Raw genomic sequence first — 21800 nt, forward strand, 5'->3', positions numbered from 1 at the left:
ATCAATAATTGTTAGTACAAAAGAGTAGTTGCAGACTTGCAGGATAAAAACTAGTACTGTCATTTTGCCTCCATTTCCACACCATTTTTTTTTTCTAGTTTTGACTACTTTTTAAGGATACATTGGTATTCAATTCTAACATGTGTCAAAGTTTAAAAGCAAAAAGTTTTTGCAAGATAGTAACAAAATAAGATGATGTGACCATAATTCTGTTTGCAATTGCAGCCTTATAAATGAAATTATATCTGATTCATAGCATCAACTGGATATGTCTAATTCAAAGCTGACATACCATGAATTAACTCTTATTCATATCAAAATTTTCTCGATACAATTGAAATTTATAATTTAAGTCAATGAAAATGAATAATTCTATGTACAAATTACAAAATGAATAATTCTATGCCTAACTATCTATCTTTCAATCGTAGATATAATACGTCAATTCATACATTGCAGTACATCTAAACAGAAAAGATGGTTTACATCATCAAAATCAGCTATTGTCTGTAGCTCTGCATTGTACACAAGACTTTCTGCAAGCTCAATTTGAGAATCGAAGACAGTATCAGGGGTTTCCTTACAAATTGATTATAAATGCAAAGGATGATCAAAGCTTAACTCTCCTTTAAACCAGCCAAGTAGTGTTCTGAGCATTCTAGTAACAGGAGACTTCCTTCCAGTCCTTTCCCTGAAAGCAACCTGGGGTCTTTCTTTGAATCAAAACCTCCACGACAAGACAAAGTATTGTCTCAGAAGTTTCTTAATGATTTTGCATCGGAAGTGAAGGTAGCAATGCTTCCATTTTAAGCATGGAGACTCAAGAACCTTCTGCAATGTTCAGTTAAAGAAGTATGGGGACTCAAGAACCTTCTGCAAGTCAAAATCACCTCTTCTCTCTGGCAGTGGAGGGAAAGTTAATCCTGGGTATGATGTCTCAAATCCTTCTAGCAACTGTTAACATATCAAAATTATCAAATAATGAGTTTTTTTTCTCCCTCCATTGGTCTAAAAGGCAAAAGATTTGCATTAAGTAAGGACATGATGTTTAATATTAGATAATGAGAAAATAAGAAATAACTTTTCTCCATATATTCCTATAAAATAAGCCAAAGTTTCTCATGATACAGAAAAAAGATTACATTTTCAAGTATTGGCATGCTATAAAGTTCCACAAATTTTTCTCTAAGAATCTGACTCATTTTCTCCACGTCACATGCATGTGTCCAAAACGAGTCATGAACCCCTGCATACACATGCATTTCACAAAATTTAAGCACCAGAACATAAAAGAGTTTTTCTTTAATAGACTTTCCCTGCCACCAAATTTTCTCAAAATTGAGCATATAGAGTGAAAGTTGAGTGAAAATATATAAACGGAACTAGATAATTAGAATACAGATTTAACTGCAGAGTGGTTGTTATCATAGATGTGCCTTGAGCATTACTATCATAACCTCCAACATGATATTGTAAGACATTCAAATGTAAATTGATCCAAAGCAATAGTTTAAGGATGTGTTTAGTTTGCCTTCTGAACTGTGCAAGATAGGTCCTAAAATTTGTAGGGTGCAAATTGCAATATTCAACATACGAATTCAATGAAACTAAATAACAAATCTGAAAAAAGGCAAGCCTCAAAATGAACTGCACTTTCCCTTAAACTTGTGATAAGCTTTAACAATTTTAAAGTGATTCCAATTGAATCCCTACATCTTCTAGTTCCAGAAACAATTAAGCAAAGATGCCAAAGAGAAAATCGTTGCCTATAAAAATAGACAAATCCTCTATGCATTAGAAGTCTCAAAGTGACCAATGAGCAAAGAGCTCAAGTGGCAACAGCATCAGACTTCATTTTGATTCCTGTTACAAACTCCTGACCCTTTCCGTTGCCTCAATTCCTAGGTCTACACAGCCTCCCTTGGAACCTGGAAAAATCTATTAAACTAATATTGTATATTTTTATGACTTCAGATGGAAGTTTTGAATATGCTATAGGATTTTGTTAGTGAAAGGAGGTCTTAAAACCTGCAAAACATAAGCCAGCATCCCTACAGGCAAGAGCAGTCATCATCATGTGTGAACCATCCAGTGAATGTACGAAGTTTGGAGGAAATGCAGATCTCTGTTTCTTGGCATCTACCTGGAATAAGAGTAGTTTTAATAACGAATATAGTTCAGAAAGAAAGGAAAGCTGCAAAAAAGAGGACTATGTCCACTTACTGCATTACCCTCTCGTCTCAAAGCCAAAAATTGAAGAGATGTTTTGATCTGCAGGTCAATGGTGAGATTCACAAGTGTTGTGCTTTTAGATAGTAAAAAAGTTCTGAAACTATGTTTTGATTCAAATGTATAATTATTGGTACCTATCACAGGTTTTTACTGCTAATTCTATAATTGAAATACATGACACCTATAAATCTATGTTGCTTAAAACTAGTGCTTCGCAATATTTGTGCCATGCTCTGAGAAGCAGACAAGCACACATTATAATGGTCTAGACATTATGAGGAAATATCTGGTGGCCATACCAAAATAGTTCTAAATGCAATGGAGTCCTATAGCCACTGTCATTAATTTATTATTGCATTCTGCAGGTAACTAACTGGTGTATGTCCATTGCATTGCCTAATAGCAGGACATTGTTCAGGTGTCTCACAATGAAGAGACTATTGGATTAAATAAATCACCAAACATCATAAAAGCTTTCACACTCCAGTGACGAGCCACCAAAAAGGAAGTAATACAAAACATGTTGTTTATAGAGAATAATGGTTCCGAATCTTAGTATCACAACAGCTCAAGAAAATGGTGAAACACCAACAATTACAGCCATATGGTAGCAACACGTTAAAGAAGGGTCCACAGCTCCACACTAATCTGTTAATACATCAATCCGTTGCATCATGTCACATAAGTTACCTATGCAACTGGGATTGTTACAGAAGTCATTCTTTTAACCATTTAGGTGGATATCATACATTGTACATTTAGTATGTTGGTTTTAACTTGTCACTGTTCAGTAAATTAATATTAATATCTATAAAATAAAACAAAAGGGGGAACATTATTTGTATATAAAAACTTACCAGATGCCGTTCAGTTTTACAGTATGGTTGTACAACTGGAAGGCCAAGAGGAGTGGTCCAACGAACAGGCTGGTTTTCAAAAGCAATTACCTATTAAAAGTTTAAGATCCCACCATTCAGGAATAGAAAGAAAGCTTGCAAACATGCAAGCACACATACAACAGTGCCAAAACCAATAGGATTTTAGTATCATTTGAAGTCCAACATGCTATGAGACCAAACCTTTGCACAATCACCAAGCCAACCCATAATGACACGTGCAGCACCAAAAATTTCTCCAAGCGCAGTTAATGTCACCTATAGAATGATAAGAGTATAAAATATAAGACAAGAAAGCAGATTTATTGTATAAGCATGTCTTTGCATGTTGGTTCACATGCATTTCCACTCATATATTATGGATATATTTAATCAAACCAAGCCCATTAAGATCTGGACACTCAGATAGTACTAAATATACAATACTGTGAAATAACCAACTTGATCTAAAAACTTTATCTAGGTTTGATCGTATCTAAAAAAGAATATCTTCTGTAATATAAGTATTCCAGCAGGTAATAATATCCTGCTGATGCAATGATGAGAAATACACATCAAGTCAGCCATTGCAGTTTCTAACAGCTAATATAGGTTCCTATAACATGGCTGAAACTTACTTTAGCAGCATAGCAAGCTGCAGCAAATAAAAGTTTTTCATCAGTAATAAGACCTTTCTCCTCTAATCTTCTCTTGATTTGCTCTCGTGCCCCAACAAAGGTAACACCATAAACTGAAGTCATCACTGTCTGTTTGACCAGTTTCCTGTCAATCTGAAAGCTTCCAAGAGTTGGGTGAGTGAAAAGAAGAGATTATAGCTAGCTGCAGGAGCATAAATTTTAATCAATATTGACCTGATCAATTAAAACTTTTGCTAACAAAGCATTTGGATAGGCAGCTGGATCTTTGATACAGTCCTTTCTCATAATATCATGAACCCTGCTCAAATATACCATTCAAGTGAAAATAAAATTTTGATTATGCATAGTAAAGTTGACGAATCATTTGTATTGTACACCCAGTACTATGGAGTGTAGATCATGAAAATCTACATGTAAGATAATATAGTAAATATACTCAAGGAAAGTAGGTCATGAGGTAACAAATTTTAACCAAAAAGTAACTATTTGAGTGATATTACTATTTCAATGCGGTTGTGAAAGCAATGCATTTTGCATTCAGACTTCAGCAAGGCAGTAAGGTAATGATGTGAAAGGCTTTGAGCTTGAAATAATGTAGCATGAAACAGAGGTTTGAATGTAAAGTGTATAGGCTGTTGATAAAGGATTTAACATACCTAACAGCAATCTCCGAGTAAACATCAGCTGGTTTCTCACTAGCGACCAAGTTAACTGCAGCAGCCTCCAGCTGACAAATCATATTTATTCCAGTAAGAATAGCATACACAGGAATTTTCCAGCAACAGAAAATATTATAGAATAATTAATTGGGTTAATTACCCTTGTTATGGAAGGCAATTATTTTGGTCTTTCTGTGAAAGCGAACACATCAATAATTAATACTTAATTAATTAGAAATACAGATTCAAGTGCTCTTCACTGACTGCTTTGGTTGCCAACTTAGAACGACTTAGTGTGAACAAACACTTTAATTGCTTAAGAAATATAAGTAGCTATTAAGTATTGAAATTATGTGAGTTCCAGAGATAGTGATCACTGACTCACATGTCAGGAAAATAGAACATCAGTATAAAGCATATCTAACTTTAAATAGATTCAACACACAAGAAAGGAAGAAAAACTAATCCTCCATAACACAATAAGCCTGAAGGCTGCTCGAACACATCAAATTTCATAATCAACAATTGGGAGAATGAGAAAGCAATTAACACATTATAAAAAATTATTGATAAAACACCAATTGTAATAGATGAAAATAGGCTTAAAGAACACCAGATTAAAGAAATGACAGCAATTTGCTGTCCCAAAGTTCAGAAACTCCTACAGAGGCTCTGTTCCGAAACTCTCTAACATCACACATAACTGTCTCCAACACAGCCATAGAAGTGAAAATACATAACTGCTCCATAAATTGCCAATGCCATATGGCCGTTATTAAAACTGAGTTCCATCACAGTTATTAAGTCCTATTTTCCTAAAGTAAACTTTCCAAATAGTGCGTCTCTGGGCCCAGGTGGTCTGAGTGCTTATCAATTATATTGCCATAACATGCATATAAATTATTGGTCATACTATTAAATATGTTACCAAACATGGAGATATGAAAGTAACAACAGCTAAAAGCACCCAAAACAATTCAAAACAAGAAAGAAGACCGTTTTGGGTATACTGAGCAAGCTGTGTTAATATGATGCTGCAGGGCTCATACAAAGAGGTTATCTTAATACATCAAAACAACGCTGACATGTCAAAATGTACTGACTCAACAAAAATAATGAAGAAAGCTATAGAACAAAAAATCATACTCAAATTATCACAATTCAGGAAGTGCATAAATCTAATAAAGAAAACACAGATTATATCAAGAGTGATGAGTGATTGCAAAATCAAAATGGGATATAAGTAGACCTACAGAATCTCTTCCCAAAGCAGCATAGTGCTGTAAGCCATTACAGGAACCATCCTAAAATTCATCAAAGCAGTGTTGTTAGCAATTTTAAAATATATATATATATATATACTAGAAAAAGAGAAGAAAATAAATAAAATGAAAGCTGGATAAATATGATAGTGATTTTCAATATGAAGAACCTACCATGGTATTACTGTAAGAGTTTGGGTACCAAATTTCAATTTTTTTTTTCTTTTTTGATTTTTCCTGTGATTGTACACTACCATTTAGAAGCATAACATTTACTAATGATCTAGCAGAAATTTTCTATCCATCATAAGTCCATAGGTGAACTTGGAGTCAGTTTGGTCACTTATATAAGTAGTCTGCATGGCTATAACAGCTCTCTTTCAATCCTAAGGCTTCCAATGAAACATTTACCTGATGAATTGGCAAATGTAAGATAACAGAATTTGGTGACGAGCTTCTTAAGGCTTCTGACAGATTAATACAAGCAGCAAGGCACTGGAAAGGATCATCAGCCATTAACCACCAACGATTTCCATTAATAGGATTATCAGCAGAGTCAAATATATCATGAAGATGATTCTCTACAAAAGCCAGGCGGCCATCATAAGACAACTTTTCAATACCACCAGCATATAAATTTGCCAAGTGTATCTTCAGCCAGCATAGTCCAGACTCTCCTAATGGCCGTCCTTCAGCAAACTCAAGCAATCCTCGACATAGATCACAACTTAAATGATTCAAATGAGAATGCATGGGATATGCTCTGCCGCGGAAGTCAACATTGTGGGGATAATAAAAGCCTTCCTCATCTTTCATTTTCTGAGCCACCTGTTTCAAATGTATTTTATTGCAATTAATTTTCAGTTAGTGAATTATGGAATAGATTTGAAAATAATTATACAAAATTTAGTTGAGATTATGCAACACTTGATCAAATAGAACCAACATAAATGTCAAACTATGGTTAGATACTTAGATCAGGAAAGACAATGTCACTTATGTAACAAATAAAATTGGAATTTTCAATTCTTCAAATATAACATATAAACGTAATTGACAATTGGAGGGGAGATCTTACAGAAAGCTTAAGTTCAGTGTCACATCTTAGAGAATGTCTCTCCAGATTAATTTTCTCTGCCTTCCTTACACTCCACTTCCATTCCTGAATTTGTTTTAAATCCCCTAAAGGTGGCCTCTCTGGTATAGGAACCTACAAGTCAAATTAAGAATATATGTAGGTAAGATGAATTGCATACGATAGGTAATGCTGAGAACTCATCACACTTCAAGCATTTTATGAAAAAAAGGTGGAAATATACAGGTGAATAAATTTAATTAGTTTATGCTTAACTTTCTTTTATTTATTTATTTAGCTTTGCCATCTAATTTTCAAAAGCAATAGATGAACAGAAAAAAAATAGACAAAAGAACTTATATAAAGATAACTTCAAAAGTTGTTACTGTTTATGCTTACATCTTTACGATCAATCAGACCAGCAATGTTACCTCCTCCAGCCCAAAGGGACTCCACAACATTAAGTAATCTTCTATTTACTCGCCATTTGGTGTTGCCAAGTGTGTCCAAGGCCTACAAAAAAGGTATCATTAAAATGCAGAATAGGTTAAGCTTATATAACAGAAGCACACTATTGAAATTTGACAAAATGAGCAACAGTGTCTAAAAAAGTGTGCCTTTGTGTAGGGAAAATTAAAAAGTATGATGCCTAAAATAAGATTTTAGATATAATTGATTTCTAAGTCTTAAGCACCTTTAAATGTAGAAGACTACAAAAATTGAAAGTTAAGAGAAATTAAAAATAATGTTTAATTAAAAAATTGGAACCATTTATTTGATTACAAGCAAACAAAAATGCCCCAAGTCTTTTTTATCAGATTATATATTTTGTGGAATATCGCCACACTCCTTTCTTGGTAAGGGAAAATTTACATATAGTACCTCAAAAACTTTTTGCATTTGTTTCCTTTCAACATTCTTCATTACATCTTGCTGCTTCTTGGATCCGTGAGTGCGCATGATATAAGATGGTAGGAACAAATGCCCACCTTTTTCATACCTGGAAAGAGTGTGGTAACATATTAGACATACAATCATAGCCATGAGCAAGGAGAGAAGCACTTAAGACATTAAGGTTGTAGAGACAATATAAAACTGTATCCCATACTACATTTCGTATTTTCACCACATTCAAAAGTATTGGAAAGCCGCCTTAATGGCGGTCTCAAGGGTTGTGGTTTAGTCCCACATTGACTAGTGATAAGGCCAAAGTTGTGTATATAACTCAGGGGCAACCCTCACTTACAAGCTGGTTTTGTAGGATTGGGACGTTGGGTTAAGCCCAAAACTCACATTCTAAGTTTGTGACTAGACACTGCTAGGATTACAAGAACGAACAAGTTTTTCAAGCTGACAAGATTCACACTCTAAGTACTGCAAGTGAGATAAATGAGGAACCATTTTCTTTAAATTTTTAAGACTCAGACCCAACAAACAATGAAGAAAACTAGGAGACTTTGTAATGTTGCAAGCAACCGAGGACGAACACTGAAGCTAATAAAGCCCAAGTGACTCATATCCTGTAACAATTATCTACCTTATATTCCTATCCTGTATAAGAATAGAAGCAATGTTAAGCTATAGAACACTGTCAACTACGAGTTAGATGACTAATAGAAATCAAATTAAAAGGGTAATTAGAGACAAGAACATAACCAAGAGATAAAGATGGAAGAGAAGTGACTTGACCAATGCCACTAGCTTTAGCTTTTGACCAACCTACAAGAGTAATGTGAATGTGATGAGGAGTTTTAGGTTGGGATAATTTTGAGACAGGAGAGGGATTACCAAATCATATATAAATTCATAAAAACATAAGTTCCTAAAGTGAAAACATTTAAATAAAAAACAGTTAATTTCTTCAAATCATTTGAGTCTTAATAAGATGTTACATTTACATTGGTTTAAGAAACAATGTGTGAGCAACATAAAACACAATCACTGGGGTTAAACAGGGGGGGGGGGGGGGGGGCGCGGAAATACATTCGATGTTGACTCACTTCTTGACTCAAGAGTATATGTAAGTTTATACAAGTTTATCCAGAAAAGAGTTTGACAACAAGTTAACTCAATTTCTCTACCTAGAATTCTAAACTCGTAGACAGTTAAGTCGATAATTTGACAACAATGAGGCTATCTACATAAATACATATCAAATATGATATAAATAGGAGCAAACTCGGCTAAATCAGATTTGTATCATACCTCCTAGATATCTTTATAATCTACGTAATATCTCAACATCCACCTATCTCTAGCTTTGAGAAGGGTTTAAACATGGCATAATAAATCATGCTTCATAAATCTAACCAATGCAGGCATTTCAATATGAAATACTAGTATGAGCCATACCCTTTCCACTTTTTTGGAGGTACTAACATCGGCATGTAAGGCATTAACATATGCTTAACCTGCACAAAACAAATGCATTGATTAATAAAAGAGTAGATTAAGATATATCCACTTTATGAAAGAATAAGCAGTACCAAACATGCTTAAAAGAAAACAGATTTTGAAATAACAGAAGAGCAAGTTAGAAGAAATGTGAATGTTCAATGATTTCACCCAAAAGCTTCATGCTTTTAGCTAGCACTAGCAGGAAAAGATAGGGAAGTCCTTTAAAGCATAAAACCTTCAGAATGATATTTATGCAAAGCAAGAATCAAGTTGTCAAGGTCCTCCTGTACCTCCACCTAAATACAAGTTCTTTTAGGGGAAAGGGAGTTATAAAAGGTTCTAAAACTAATTTACAGGAAGATACTGCAATGTTGTTAGAGATAATAATTAATTTGCTTTGTTTTCATGCTTAGTAAGCTATAATGAAAACATTTACAACTTTGTAGGACAAATTCAACTTCATGGCCATTATATTGTGGGTTGGGGGGGGGTAGATTTTTCAACTTACAGATTTGTCCATCCCAGCAAGGACTAAGGGATCACATTCTATGACACCATAATTCTTCAAAATCTTTTGCCTACAAATATGTAACAGTTATTCAAAAAATAACAATAAAACACACAAGGGTGAAATAAAGGCACTTTCATCAAATCATTGAACACTTTAAAAGATCTATCAATCTATCATACACTACATACATATGAAATATTGAGTCCCTCTTAAATGTGGGATTTTTATCCTCTCATTTTCCTTAAGCAAAGATCCAACCATACTCCATTACTGTACCTTCTAATTTGAAGGCAAGTGGCATCTGTTTGTCTATCAGAATGCATGTGTGTGATTGGGGGGGGGGGGGGGGGGCAAAATTATAAAAAAACCTCATTTCGAAACATGCCCCAAAATTAAAAATTTTGGTTCCCAGAAACAAAATATTCAAATAAACAGCCAATAGCTACTTTCTCTAATCTGATAGTGCCATTTAATTGCTAACTGCTAAGGAGCAAGGCCTAAACTATTAAATCAATCATTCTTTAAAAAAAAAAAAGGTGAAGCCTCACTCTGGGTTCTTTGATATAGCTTTAAATTTATGCCTGAATGCTGGTCGAATATCAGGTGGAGTATCAGCAGACTGATTAACAGGGGAGTGTACAAATGCTGTTTCAATTAATAATTCTATTAATCGACTTCCCAGCTGCATAGATTCATAGAGTTCACTCATTAGATTCCATTCAAAAAAATAAAGTTGAAGATAATTACACTCAGACATTAAAACCAACCTTAGCCTGAGTATCACGACCCCAAGGACCAGATTCTTTCTCTTTCAATAGCATCTGGACCTGTTTCAATCTTCTTCTTTTAATCAAACCATTTACATGTTTCCTTAATTTTTGTTTATCATTATCCATACTGTCTTCATCACCAGCCTCTGTTTTCTTACTCTGGTGACTTCTAGTCTTTTCCAGGAACTTATGAATCCTAACCTGAGGTACAATAAGATAATCACAACAAATATCTAATTTATAAAAGAATAAGAACCAGTAGAAAGGGTGCACTTCTTATCTGGCATCCCTATTAATGCTAGATTACAGCAAGAACAACCAAGAGTGACACAAGAACATAGAAGGAAATTTCAGTGAAACAACTTCCCGCTAGTATCTTTCCTCCCCCAACGGTAAAATTGGATGTTAGAATTCATTGACAAAGAGCTCCCTTGTACTAGTACTGGTACAAGTTAAAAGGAGTAATTAAAGGATTGGACCTCAATTGGTATTAGTACTAAACTACTAATTACTAAATTGTTGAACACCCTCTCATTTCACTTTCATTCCCAATGCCAGAAACTTTAAGTGAAAACAGTAATAAAAAGGTCACAAAATGCACTGTCAGACTAAGAGTCCTGCATAAAACATTATTCAAAACTTCAATGAAAGGAACCACTCAAAATGCACCAGCAAAGCCACTGATTAACTATCAACTATCAAGGACCGCCATGAAACAGCGACTGCTACCACAATTCAAAACCTTGCCTTTCCACTTTCTTGACCATAAATAACACCTCCCGCGAATTGATAATACTATAAAGATGAGATTATCATACGATGTACCTCTTGTTCCACAGCCATACCAATCTGAACAGCAGCATCCACAAGGAGAACACAGCCCGCACGGCGATACTCCTGAGTCACCAAACCCATCACCTTATGCATGACAATAACAGCCAGTTTAGCAGCAGGCAAGGAATCAATGTGGGGCGCAAATGCTGCTTTGTGCTTCTTTGACCTCTTCGACTTCTGCTCTGCCTCTATAGCCTCTTTGAGAGGGTCAAACCACCCCAAAAACAGAGCCTTCACGTGAGGCAAATTGGGAGTAAGGTTCTTCTCGCGCATTTCTCTCTCTAGTTCTCTGTATTCTTCTACCATCTTCTCCAATGCTTCAGTCTCCGCCTTAATTTGCCTCCTCCTCAGTAAATTGAGCTTCTTCTCCTCTTCAATATCATTCAGCAACAAGTCGTTCAAAATCCAAGGTGAGTTTTGGATGAATATTCTCTGCGGTGGGTCAGGGGGCTCTGTTTGATGAACCCCATTAACGGGTTCGTGCAAATTTTCGAGCTTTTGGACGCAATTGTCATGGACTGAGGCAGAGAGATGGAATTGAGTTCTTGGGGTTTTGATGGTGAGTGGAATAGAAGAAGGGAAACAACAAAAAATGGGGTTTGGGAAGAAGAGAAAGTGATGGAGAGATTGAGATTTTGTTGGATGGATTCCCCTCTGAAGGTGAGGGGTGGAAAACGAAGTTGCAAACGCCATTGAAAGCTAATCTGTGGAGTGTGGATAGTGCAAAAAGCAAGTAATCTTGTTGGAACTTGGAAGGAAGAACATCAAACCTTCCTTAAACCCCTCCACTGTTTTTATTCAGACCTTCTTTCATTTTCTAAGATTTCTTTATGTTTCCTTTATATACTTAAAATTTAATATGAAAAATTATTTAAAAAATTATACGAATCTTTGCGTTTATAACATTTTTCAATTAAAAAATTGTGATATTCCTCAAAATATAAAAAAAATTGTGATGATAGCTAAGGAAAACATTTAACTAACTGTCTTATTGGATAAAAAATATTGATTTTTTTATGTTTCTGAGATTATATTTATTTTATTAGTTTATTTAATTAATACTTTTATACTTTCTCAAAGCTTCTTCCTGTTAATACTTAGTATAAAAAACATTGAATATGTTTTATATTTTAAGATATTAAATATAATTTTATAATACTTTTTCGTATAATAATAAATTGAACTTTTAGTTTTTTAAAAATTACAAGTTACTGATAAAAAAATTAAATTTTATTTTATTTAAACTAGTTATCTTTCCAATGAAAAATATATTTATGAGATAAAAAAATATTGTATTTAATTTACATATAATTACTTTGGTTAATAAAGATTTTATTTTAATGATAATTGAAAATAATAAAAATATCAACCATTACTTTGGTTAATAAAACTCATGATGAAGATTAATATGTTATTGTGTATGGGTTAAGTGAAACAGTTTAAATCTCTTTAAATAATGTCTTAATTTTAAGTTTTGTAGATTGAAAAAAATTATTAAAAATTATCAGTCAAGTTTACAATGAAACATAAAATATAATAAATATTTATAAAAAATTATATAATTAATATTTTATGTATTATTTTATTATTTTTATTGAATAATTAAATTCATCTATTAAATGTTTAATTCAATTATTTAAAACTAATAAATAGAAGAAAAAGAAGTAGTAAACTAGTAACATGAAATCGGTGGTTAAAATTATTATTTTAAACCTTTCCAGAAGTTAAATATAGTAATTTTTTTATCCTACGTTGCACTTTTTTTTTTTTTCTAAAACGTTTCAAACATAAAAGCATACTTGCTTTGAGTGGTTGCTGTAAGAGCACACTTTCTTCATTCTTCTATTTTCCCTTCATTCTTCTATGTTCCCTTCACCCTTCTTCACCCTTTTTTTAATTTTAAGTCTCTAATGACAATAAGAGGTTAAATCAATTATTAGTGGGAGTTTAGCAAACAAACACTCTTGATGTAATGATTCTAAGTATCTATTTAATATTATTTGAGTTTCATTATCTCTTTTATGTGCTTAATTTCATGTTTATCGTGTGATAATTCATATTTATACTATATTTTAGGGTTTAGCATTAGAAAATGTTTATCTCTTAATAACTGAGAAAGAGCATCTAAATAATTCATTTTTAGGAATATAATGATTTTATTTAGTCTGCCTATGCATCTCCGTTTATAATGCATTTTAGCTAGTTCATCTCTTAAGGGATTAAGAGAGAAATTAGGAAAATTAGACTCTTACATGTGAGGAATCACAGTTAGAGTATATGCAAGTGTTAATTGAAATAATATTGAATAGAAAAAAATTATTAACATTACATCAATAGTAATTTCAGTAGGCTAAACTTTAGCATACCTATCATTTTGGATCAACCGTCACCTCACTTTCTAAGTGTTTGTTTTTTCTTGCCCTTGCACATGCTAATTAATTAGTTTAATTTCATGTTAATTTACTTTTAATGTCACATGTCACAAATATTTAAATCAATTCATTAATTGCTTGAAAATTGGATATACACAACTCTCAGTACAATCAAAGTCTTGATGGATTCCACACTCAAACTTCTCTTATATTTACTACTTTGACGAATTAATATACTTGTCAATGAATTAACATAAGGAGTCACAGTCACATCCACCACCGTAGGACAACTATGTTTCGTTTCTACATTTACGCAATTGCATGATATTATTGTCTCTCCAGTGTGTTCGGCCCTTAGGCCATCCCTATGTACAAAGGCGAGATTAAATTACACTGATGTGGTTTTGATAATTATTACATTATTTTATAAATTTCCTGTATAATATTTTTTAAAACTCATTGATATATTGAAAGTTCTTTCACATAGATCACACAAGTAAAATTTTATATTAATCTAAAATCATTTATTACTTCATTCATATAAATTAAAATCAACGTAATATAAATATTTTAAAATATACTAAAAACATAAATCATTTTATTACCTTCTTATTATTATTCAATTTTGACAAAATTTGATACAAATGATCTTGGTAATAAATGGATATACTTTAACTGTTGGATCAATAAAAATCATATTTAATATAAGTTATAAAAATGATATAATAATTGTAAAAATTACACCGATATAATTTAATCTATCAGACTTACACATATATTATGTCTTGCTGCATTCTTACATATTTATCAAATGATGTCTTAATTTTCTTCAATTAATATTTAAAATAATATTCAATTTTCCAAAACATCATTAAAATAATGTTTCATTAATTAAAATACTTTTAAAATAAAGTAGTACTTAATTAAGGACGTGATTTTTTTTTTTTCATTTTCCAAAGGCAAATGAAAAGAAACCTAATTAATTAGTTCATACATGGCTAAGCATTGTAGGAAAAAAAACATGGATCAAGCAATGCGATAAAAAAAATGAATTAAAAGCACTACCCGCAATATACTCTCGGCCTATGAATCTACAATTTATTTGCAAATGTTAACATTCCAAACAATCTTATATATTTTATTTTTAAAAAAACAGATTATGGCATAGTCATTGGTCAAGTTGAAAAACGTATGCTCCTAAAATATGCATATATTAGTTTGGTACAGTTCCTCTTTTAATTAATTATATATGTAAGTGTTTGCAAAACATGTATGAAAACCAACACGTGGTATAGCTGGAGGATTTTACTAATATCAAATATAATAAATATGAGCCGTCTCATCTCTTCATTGCTATTTCGGCTGTTACTTTTTATGCTCCTTTTACGATAGCAACGACAATATTTCTCTTTTCGTTCTTTACTTCTTTATGAAATACTTCTATCAGACTATGTATTAGAGTAATTTCTCTTAAAAAAAGTAAAATTATTTATTTTAAATTGATTTTATATCAACTTTTAATATAAATTCTTATAAAAATATTCTTTGAACACCATTTTTTCCGAAATAAGTTTTATTGTTAAAAATAACTAAGAGTGCGCGAAACATTAAAGGCACGCTACTAATTAAGCATGCATTATTTCTTTGTTATCTCACCTGTTACCTGAAACAAAAATCTACATAAATCTAGATTATCTTCCGAGGCAATCGACCACATTATTTGAATTTTGAAACAATATTTTCCCACTGTTCATGCTTCTCCAATTTTTAATAGTCTCAGGAATTCATTGGTCTTCAAACTCGGATCAGTAAAGAAAACATATTTGAAGTTTCTTAATTTTATTTGAAAAACAATTTCAAAATAAAAGCCGACATTGAAAAAAAAAGCAAAAAAAACAAATATATATATATATATATATATATATATATATATATATATATATATATATATATATATATATGTATATTGATCTGTAGATTTGTCTGGTCTATTGACAAGAGTGGATGGAGCCAAGTCGCCACGTCCCGCCACCAAACTAGTTGCCATGGGAACTCTTCAATTGACATGAACAAATTAACAAACAATTCAAAACAAAATCAACATTGTCAGCACAGTCCCCATAAGGCGTGCCTATTAACCTAGGTTATCCTTTTTAATTAACAGCACATCAGGCACTACTTGAACTCAATCTAGGAAGCAATGGTGGTGCATAACACAAAATTGACATATGATATGATCTTCATTAATAAAAAAAAATTAATGTTAGGCACTTATAATCTTGTTATGCTGACATGTGCATCACTATTGCTAAACACCCCGTAACGTTGCTCGCGTGTCAATTCTTTATACGTCAATTTCAAAGTCAAACATCGTAGGCACGCACCAAACATTCGTTTGCTTCTTCAACGGCAATTAGGCACATGGTTTAAGTTTCAGATTTTTTCCATCACTAATGATTCCTTTAAATCCTTAGTGCTCCCCTTTTATTGAGACACATTGAGCCTAATCCTGCACTGTACATCTTTCCTAAGTTTTCAACATTTTCTTCATTATTTTCCTTCTTTTAGATACAAGACAAAATATATTGATCCATTATGTTGTTGTTTACAATCTTCAGATTAACAGTGTTTCTAATTTTCTTCCTGGGCACTGTTCAATCTAGAGTACTTCATGGGAAAGAAAATGCTGGCATAGTGAATGGAAAAAAATCACTTATTTCATTCATGTCAGGCATTGTTTCTGACCCTCAAAACGCTCTAGAGAGTTGGAAGTCACCGGGTGTTCATGTTTGTGATTGGTCAGGTGTAAGATGCAACAATGCAAGTGACATGATCATAGAGCTTGATCTCAGTGGAAGCTCACTAGGAGGCACTATTTCCCCTGCTCTTGCTAACATCTCTTCCTTGCAAATTCTTGATCTTTCTGGAAACTGTCTGGTGGGTCACATTCCAAAGGAATTAGGCTATTTGGTTCAGCTTAGACAACTCAGTTTGTCTGGGAATTTTCTTCAAGGGCACATTCCATCCGAGTTTGGTTCACTTCATAACTTGTACTACCTTGACTTGGGAAGTAATCATCTTGAGGGAGAGATTCCCCCATCTCTTTTCTGTAATGGGACCTCACTGAGTTATGTAGACCTATCTAACAATTCCTTAGGGGGACAAATCCCCTTCAATAAAGGGTGTATCCTTAAAGACCTCAGGTTCCTATTACTTTGGTCTAACAAGCTAGTAGGCCAAGTTCCTTTAGCTCTTGCAAACTCTACCAGGCTTAAATGGCTTGATTTGGAGTTGAATATGTTGAGTGGAGAGCTTCCTTCTAAGATTGTAAGTAATTGGCCACAACTACAATTCCTTTACTTGTCATACAACAATTTTACTAGCCATGATGGTAATACCAACCTTGAACCTTTCTTTGCCTCCTTGGTGAATTTATCTCACTTTCAAGAACTCGAATTGGCGGGAAACAATCTTGGTGGGAAGCTGCCTCATAACATTGGTGATCTAATTCCCACCAGCCTCCAACAACTTCACCTAGAAAAAAATCTCATATATGGCTCTATACCTTCACAAATTGGCAACCTTGTCAACCTGACTTTCTTAAAGTTGTCCAGTAACCTAATAAATGGATCAATCCCTCCCAGCCTCAGCAACATGAATAGGCTAGAAAGAATTTATTTGTCAAATAATTCACTATCAGGTGAGATTCCTTCAACCCTTGGTGCTATCAAGCATCTGGGACTTCTAGACTTGTCAAGAAACAAGCTTTCTGGTTCAATACCAGATAGTTTTGCAAATCTATCCCAGTTAAGAAGGCTTTTACTTTATGACAACCAGCTTTCTGGAACAATCCCACCAAGTCTGGGAAAATGTGTCAATTTGGAGATTTTAGACTTATCTCACAACAAGATAACGGGGTTGATTCCTGAAGAAGTTGCAGACTTGAGTGGCTTGAAACTATACTTGAATTTGTCAAACAATAACTTACATGGTTCTTTGCCATTAGAACTCAGCAAAATGGACATGGTGCTAGCTATTGATGTATCCATGAATAACCTCTCTGGCAGCATCCCTCCACAACTGGAAAGCTGCACAGCACTGGAGTACCTCAACCTCTCTGGTAATTCCTTTGAAGGCCCTCTCCCTTATTCATTAGGCAAATTGCTCTATATTAGATCACTTGATGTGTCTTCCAATCAATTGACTGGGAAAATACCAGAGTCCATGCAGTTGTCTTCCTCTCTCAAGGAACTTAATTTCTCTTTCAACAAATTCTCAGGGAAAGTCTCAAACAAGGGAGCATTTTCAAATCTTACCGTTGACTCTTTCCTTGGAAATGATGGTCTCTGTGGCTGGTCTAAAGGCATGCAACATTGTCACAAGAAACGTGGTTATCATTTGGTGTTCTTGTTGATTCCTGTGTTACTATTTGGCACCCCTCTCCTATGCATGCCTTTTAGGTACTTCATGGTAACGATCAAGTCAAAATTGAGAAATCGAATTGCTGTTGTTAGAAGAGGTGATTTGGAGGATGTAGAAGAGGGAACAAAAGACCACAAGTACCCAAGAATTTCATATAAACAACTTAGAGAAGCCACTGGAGGCTTCACTGCTTCAAGCTTAATTGGTTCAGGCCGGTTTGGACAGGTCTACGAAGGAATGCTTCAAGATAATACAAGAGTAGCTGTGAAGGTGTTGGATACAACACATGGTGAGATTTCAAGGAGCTTTAGAAGGGAATATCAGATCCTGAAAAAGATAAGGCACAGAAATTTAATAAGGATCATCACAATTTGTTGTAGACCAGAATTTAATGCCCTTGTTTTTCCCTTGATGCCAAATGGTAGCCTTGAGAAACATCTATATCCAAGCCAAAGATTGAATGTGGTTCAATTGGTAAGAATCTGCAGTGATGTAGCTGAGGGAATGTCCTATCTGCACCATTACTCTCCAGTGAAAGTAGTGCATTGTGATCTTAAGCCAAGCAATATACTCCTTGATGAAGATATGACAGCTTTGGTTACTGATTTTGGAATTTCAAGGCTTGTACTAAGTGATGAGAATACATCCACCAGTGACTCAGCATCTTTCAGTTCAACACATGGTTTGTTATGTGGCTCAGTTGGTTACATAGCTCCTGGTATGTACTTTATGAACTTTCATCAAATATTTTTTCTATACTAAGGTCATGACTATTATGTGATGATATTTTTCAGAAATTTTGGCCTATGAACCACTTTCTATAATAACTTTTAACTGGTAAACTCCAAGCCGAATAATTGATCTGAAAAAGGATGATAAGAAAATTTTCAAGGGCTGTTCGGTTCCAAAAAAATACTTTCTATTTTTATTAAGTTTTCACTTTTAATTATAAAAATGTTACATTATTTTCGTTTTGTCTTCTGTATATTTTTAAAGATTTATATAAGAAAAGTGAAAACAATAAAAAAAAAGTTATTTTTCTCCATTTCACATGCAAATATTTGAAAATAAAAATAAAGTGATATTTTATTAAAAGTAAAAATAAGAAAGAAATACAGAAAATATTTTCCATTGAACTTTGTTATTTTTTGTGTTATAATTGCTATTTATCAAACAGTTTTGCATGTGCTGTAGAACTCACTATTCTCTCTATATTCCATTTTCTTGGACACAGAATACGGAATGGGAAAACATGTTTCAACTGAGGGTGATGTTTACAGTTTTGGAGTACTTGTGTTGGAGATGGTCTCAGGTAGACGCCCCACAGATGTACTCAGCCATGAAGGCTCAAGCTTGTGTGACTGGATTAAAAAACAATACACACACCAACACCAACTTGAAAACTTTGTTGAACAAGCACTGCATAGGTTCTCTCATTGTGGCGTGCCAAACCATCGTGTTAAAATTTGGAAAGATGTTATACTTGAACTCGTCGAGGTGGGGCTAGTATGCACACAGTACAATCCTTCAACAAGACCAACCATGCACGATATAGCCCAAGAGATGGAAAGGTTGAAGGACAACCTCACTAAGTCAAACTTGCCCCCTCATCAATAGTTCAATTTTCTCATCCCTTGTAACTGTAAAACTCTTAAATTTGTTACACATTCTAATGTCATAAGTTTTTTGATAAGTTTAATTAGCATCTCAAGTATCATAGTCAATTTTTTATATTTAAATTCGGTGGAGTTGCGTTGAAATATTTGTGTTGTAATGTTGATTGAGTGAAACATACGGGTCAATATATATGTTCCTATTGAATTTGTCAATCACTTCTTTTATTTTAAACGATCAAGTTGATAATTGATTATATATATATATATATATATATATATATATATATATATATATATATATATATATATATATATACATATATATTTTTCACTTTCTGGCTACCTTTTTATGTAGTTAAACTAGTTATGGAGAAGACATTGATGAAAAGAAAAGAAAAAGAAGCCACATCCATGAATCCTATTCAGATTGCACAGATCACTTTAGCACTAGAAAACCAATTTGCCATGATTGTTTGCGTCGGTAGGTCAAGTCCGAAGCAAGATATATTAACATGAAGCGAGAGAATATCCCTGGAAAACAATTTTAAACAAATACGCAACTTGACCTATTTTATCACATGCATCATCATCATGTTATTCATTAATATGAGGTCATATCACGATAAGGATATGATAAATTCTTAATTAACATATCTTAAACTATTCACTCAAATGTCACCGTGTCTCAAGAAAAGAAAGACTTGAAGCCAATTGGCACAACAATTTCTCACACTGTACGCACGTCTACTGCTGTGCTAGTCTTTCTTTAATGCTCGCTCAGAAAGGGTCTAATAATTATTGTGAAACCAGACTCAATGCAAGAAAAAAAAAGTAGTTATACCTGACAACTTTTTCATTCTATATATTGCTAACCTCGAGTTCAAAGCAATATTAAGGGTACAAAATTTATAAGTTGCAACAGTTCCATCGATATTCACCTTAATTTGATTCCTCAAGAGCTTTGAATCTACATGCAAGAACCTCACTTAAGGGTACAAGATTCCCACGTTGTTAATCAACAACATAACATCATCCAACCCATATATTGCATTGCTACTTAAACCCTGGCCTATCCATTATAAAGATAGACGGCAAAATCAATGAAATGGTCTTAATTAAGTCTTAACTATTATAACAATCAAATTATCCAACATCTTCATATTATTAATTAGGATTTTGACTTTCCAAGACCACATTCAACCTATTTCAAACGACTAACTATTTATAGTTTAGTTAAACTTAATTTCCTATTCAACTTAAGTATGATTTTTTTCAGTAAAAAAAATATATGGTCTAGAAAAACTTATTTTATAATATAAATATTTAATAATTTAGATTACCCTAGAGATTATATGGGAAAAACTAGGGTTGGTTAATTCTCAAGATTTGTATTGGATGAAAATCAAGAGAGATTTATAAGGGTCCTAAATCATATATTCTTAATTAATCATCACATGACATTTAATTAAGTATTTTTTTTTAAAAAATTGAATAACTTAATTAAATAATACTTCGTCCCATCTCATTTATAACAAAAAAAAAAAACTAATTTCATATTCATTAATAAAATTAGTTGATTAACTTTATTAAATTTGGTCAATTTAATTATATTATAATATTTTTTAAAATAACCATTTATTAGAATTTGATATTATGAGTCTAGATCTCTTACTAAATGAATAATATTTTAAAGATTATTTTATTAAATAAAATGAAAACGGTTGAGGTTTGTTTATGTTTAAGATGAAAATAAATTTGTTTTCTTATATTTATAATTGAAATAGTACATATTATGTAGGGATAAGCTGAAAACATAAATAATTAATAGTCCTCAACTATCTAGATAATTCTTTAAAAATTAGGACACATACAAAAAGTTTTCAATGTTATTTGATCGGTCACTCCTCCACTTGTAGAGCCAGAACGTGGGGTCTTTAAAGAGGTTGTGTTATTTTTCCAACGTTCAATTCCGTCACATGCCCATGGCAATTATGAGTAGTCGATGAAGTGTTTAGGGTTCTTTTTTTATCTCTCTCTATAAAAACAAACATCACTATAAAACCTTAAAATGGAGCAAAAGCGACCGAAAAAAGAATAACTTAATTTGAACCATGCC

The 21800-nt window shown here is 33.0% G+C and overlaps 2 protein-coding genes across 5 annotated transcripts; one reads left to right on the forward strand and one right to left on the reverse strand.

Moving 5' to 3' along the window:
* Positions 1–344: 344 nt before the first annotated feature.
* On the reverse strand, positions 345–12086 carry LOC100779299 (DNA-directed RNA polymerase 3B, chloroplastic). 4 transcript variants are annotated; one of them, XM_003549483.5, is made up of 19 exons: positions 11266–12086; positions 10438–10641; positions 10219–10352; positions 9668–9737; positions 9115–9173; positions 7645–7762; positions 7162–7275; positions 6766–6897; positions 6099–6515; positions 5679–5729; positions 4423–4493; positions 3980–4064; positions 3746–3898; positions 3312–3386; positions 3090–3179; positions 2224–2271; positions 2029–2143; positions 1143–1246; positions 345–954 (listed from the first exon to the last, which is right to left on the reverse strand). In XM_003549483.5, exons 1-19 carry the CDS (start codon positions 11965–11967, stop codon positions 841–843), a joined length of 2856 nt encoding a protein of 951 aa, XP_003549531.1. In that variant the 5' UTR covers positions 11968–12086; the 3' UTR covers positions 345–840. The 4 variants fall into 4 exon arrangements, 3 of the variants coding, with proteins under 3 accessions (XP_003549531.1, XP_006600525.1, XP_006600523.1); XR_003265218.2 differs by having other exon boundaries at positions 921–954; positions 2232–2271; XM_006600462.4 differs by lacking the exon at positions 1143–1246 and having other exon boundaries at positions 2232–2271.
* A 4086-nt stretch (positions 12087–16172) lies between these two features.
* Positions 16173–19889, forward strand: LOC100793495 (putative leucine-rich repeat receptor-like serine/threonine-protein kinase At2g24130). Its single transcript, XM_003550631.5, has 2 exons — positions 16173–18786; positions 19303–19889. The coding sequence occupies exons 1-2, from the start codon at positions 16242–16244 to the stop codon at positions 19683–19685; spliced, it is 2928 nt and encodes a 975-aa protein (XP_003550679.3). The 5' UTR covers positions 16173–16241; the 3' UTR covers positions 19686–19889.
* The last annotated feature ends 1911 nt before the right edge of the window (positions 19890–21800 follow it).

Source organism: Glycine max, chromosome 17 (assembly GCF_000004515.6).
Source record: "Glycine max cultivar Williams 82 chromosome 17, Glycine_max_v4.0, whole genome shotgun sequence".
Taxonomy (NCBI): Eukaryota; Viridiplantae; Streptophyta; class Magnoliopsida; order Fabales; family Fabaceae; genus Glycine; species Glycine max.

Excerpts from the sequence above, each read along its gene's own strand:
- LOC100793495 (XM_003550631.5), top strand. The coding sequence starts at position 16,242 with ATGTTGTTGTTTACAATCTTCAGATTAACAGTGTTTCTAATTTTCTTC. Across the intron at positions 18,787-19,302 it reads AGTTGGTTACATAGCTCCTG|AATACGGAATGGGAAAACAT; the intron begins GTATGTACTTTA and ends TCTTGGACACAG.
- LOC100779299 (XM_003549483.5), bottom strand. The coding sequence starts at position 11,967 with ATGGCGTTTGCAACTTCGTTTTCCACCCCTCACCTTCAGAGGGGAATC. Across the intron at positions 10,642-11,265 it reads GTATGGCTGTGGAACAAGAG|GTTAGGATTCATAAGTTCCT; the intron begins GTACATCGTATG and ends ATTGTACCTCAG. Across the intron at positions 1,247-2,028 it reads TGCTGGCTTATGTTTTGCAG|GGGTTCATGACTCGTTTTGG; the intron begins GTTTTAAGACCT and ends ATGTGTATGCAG.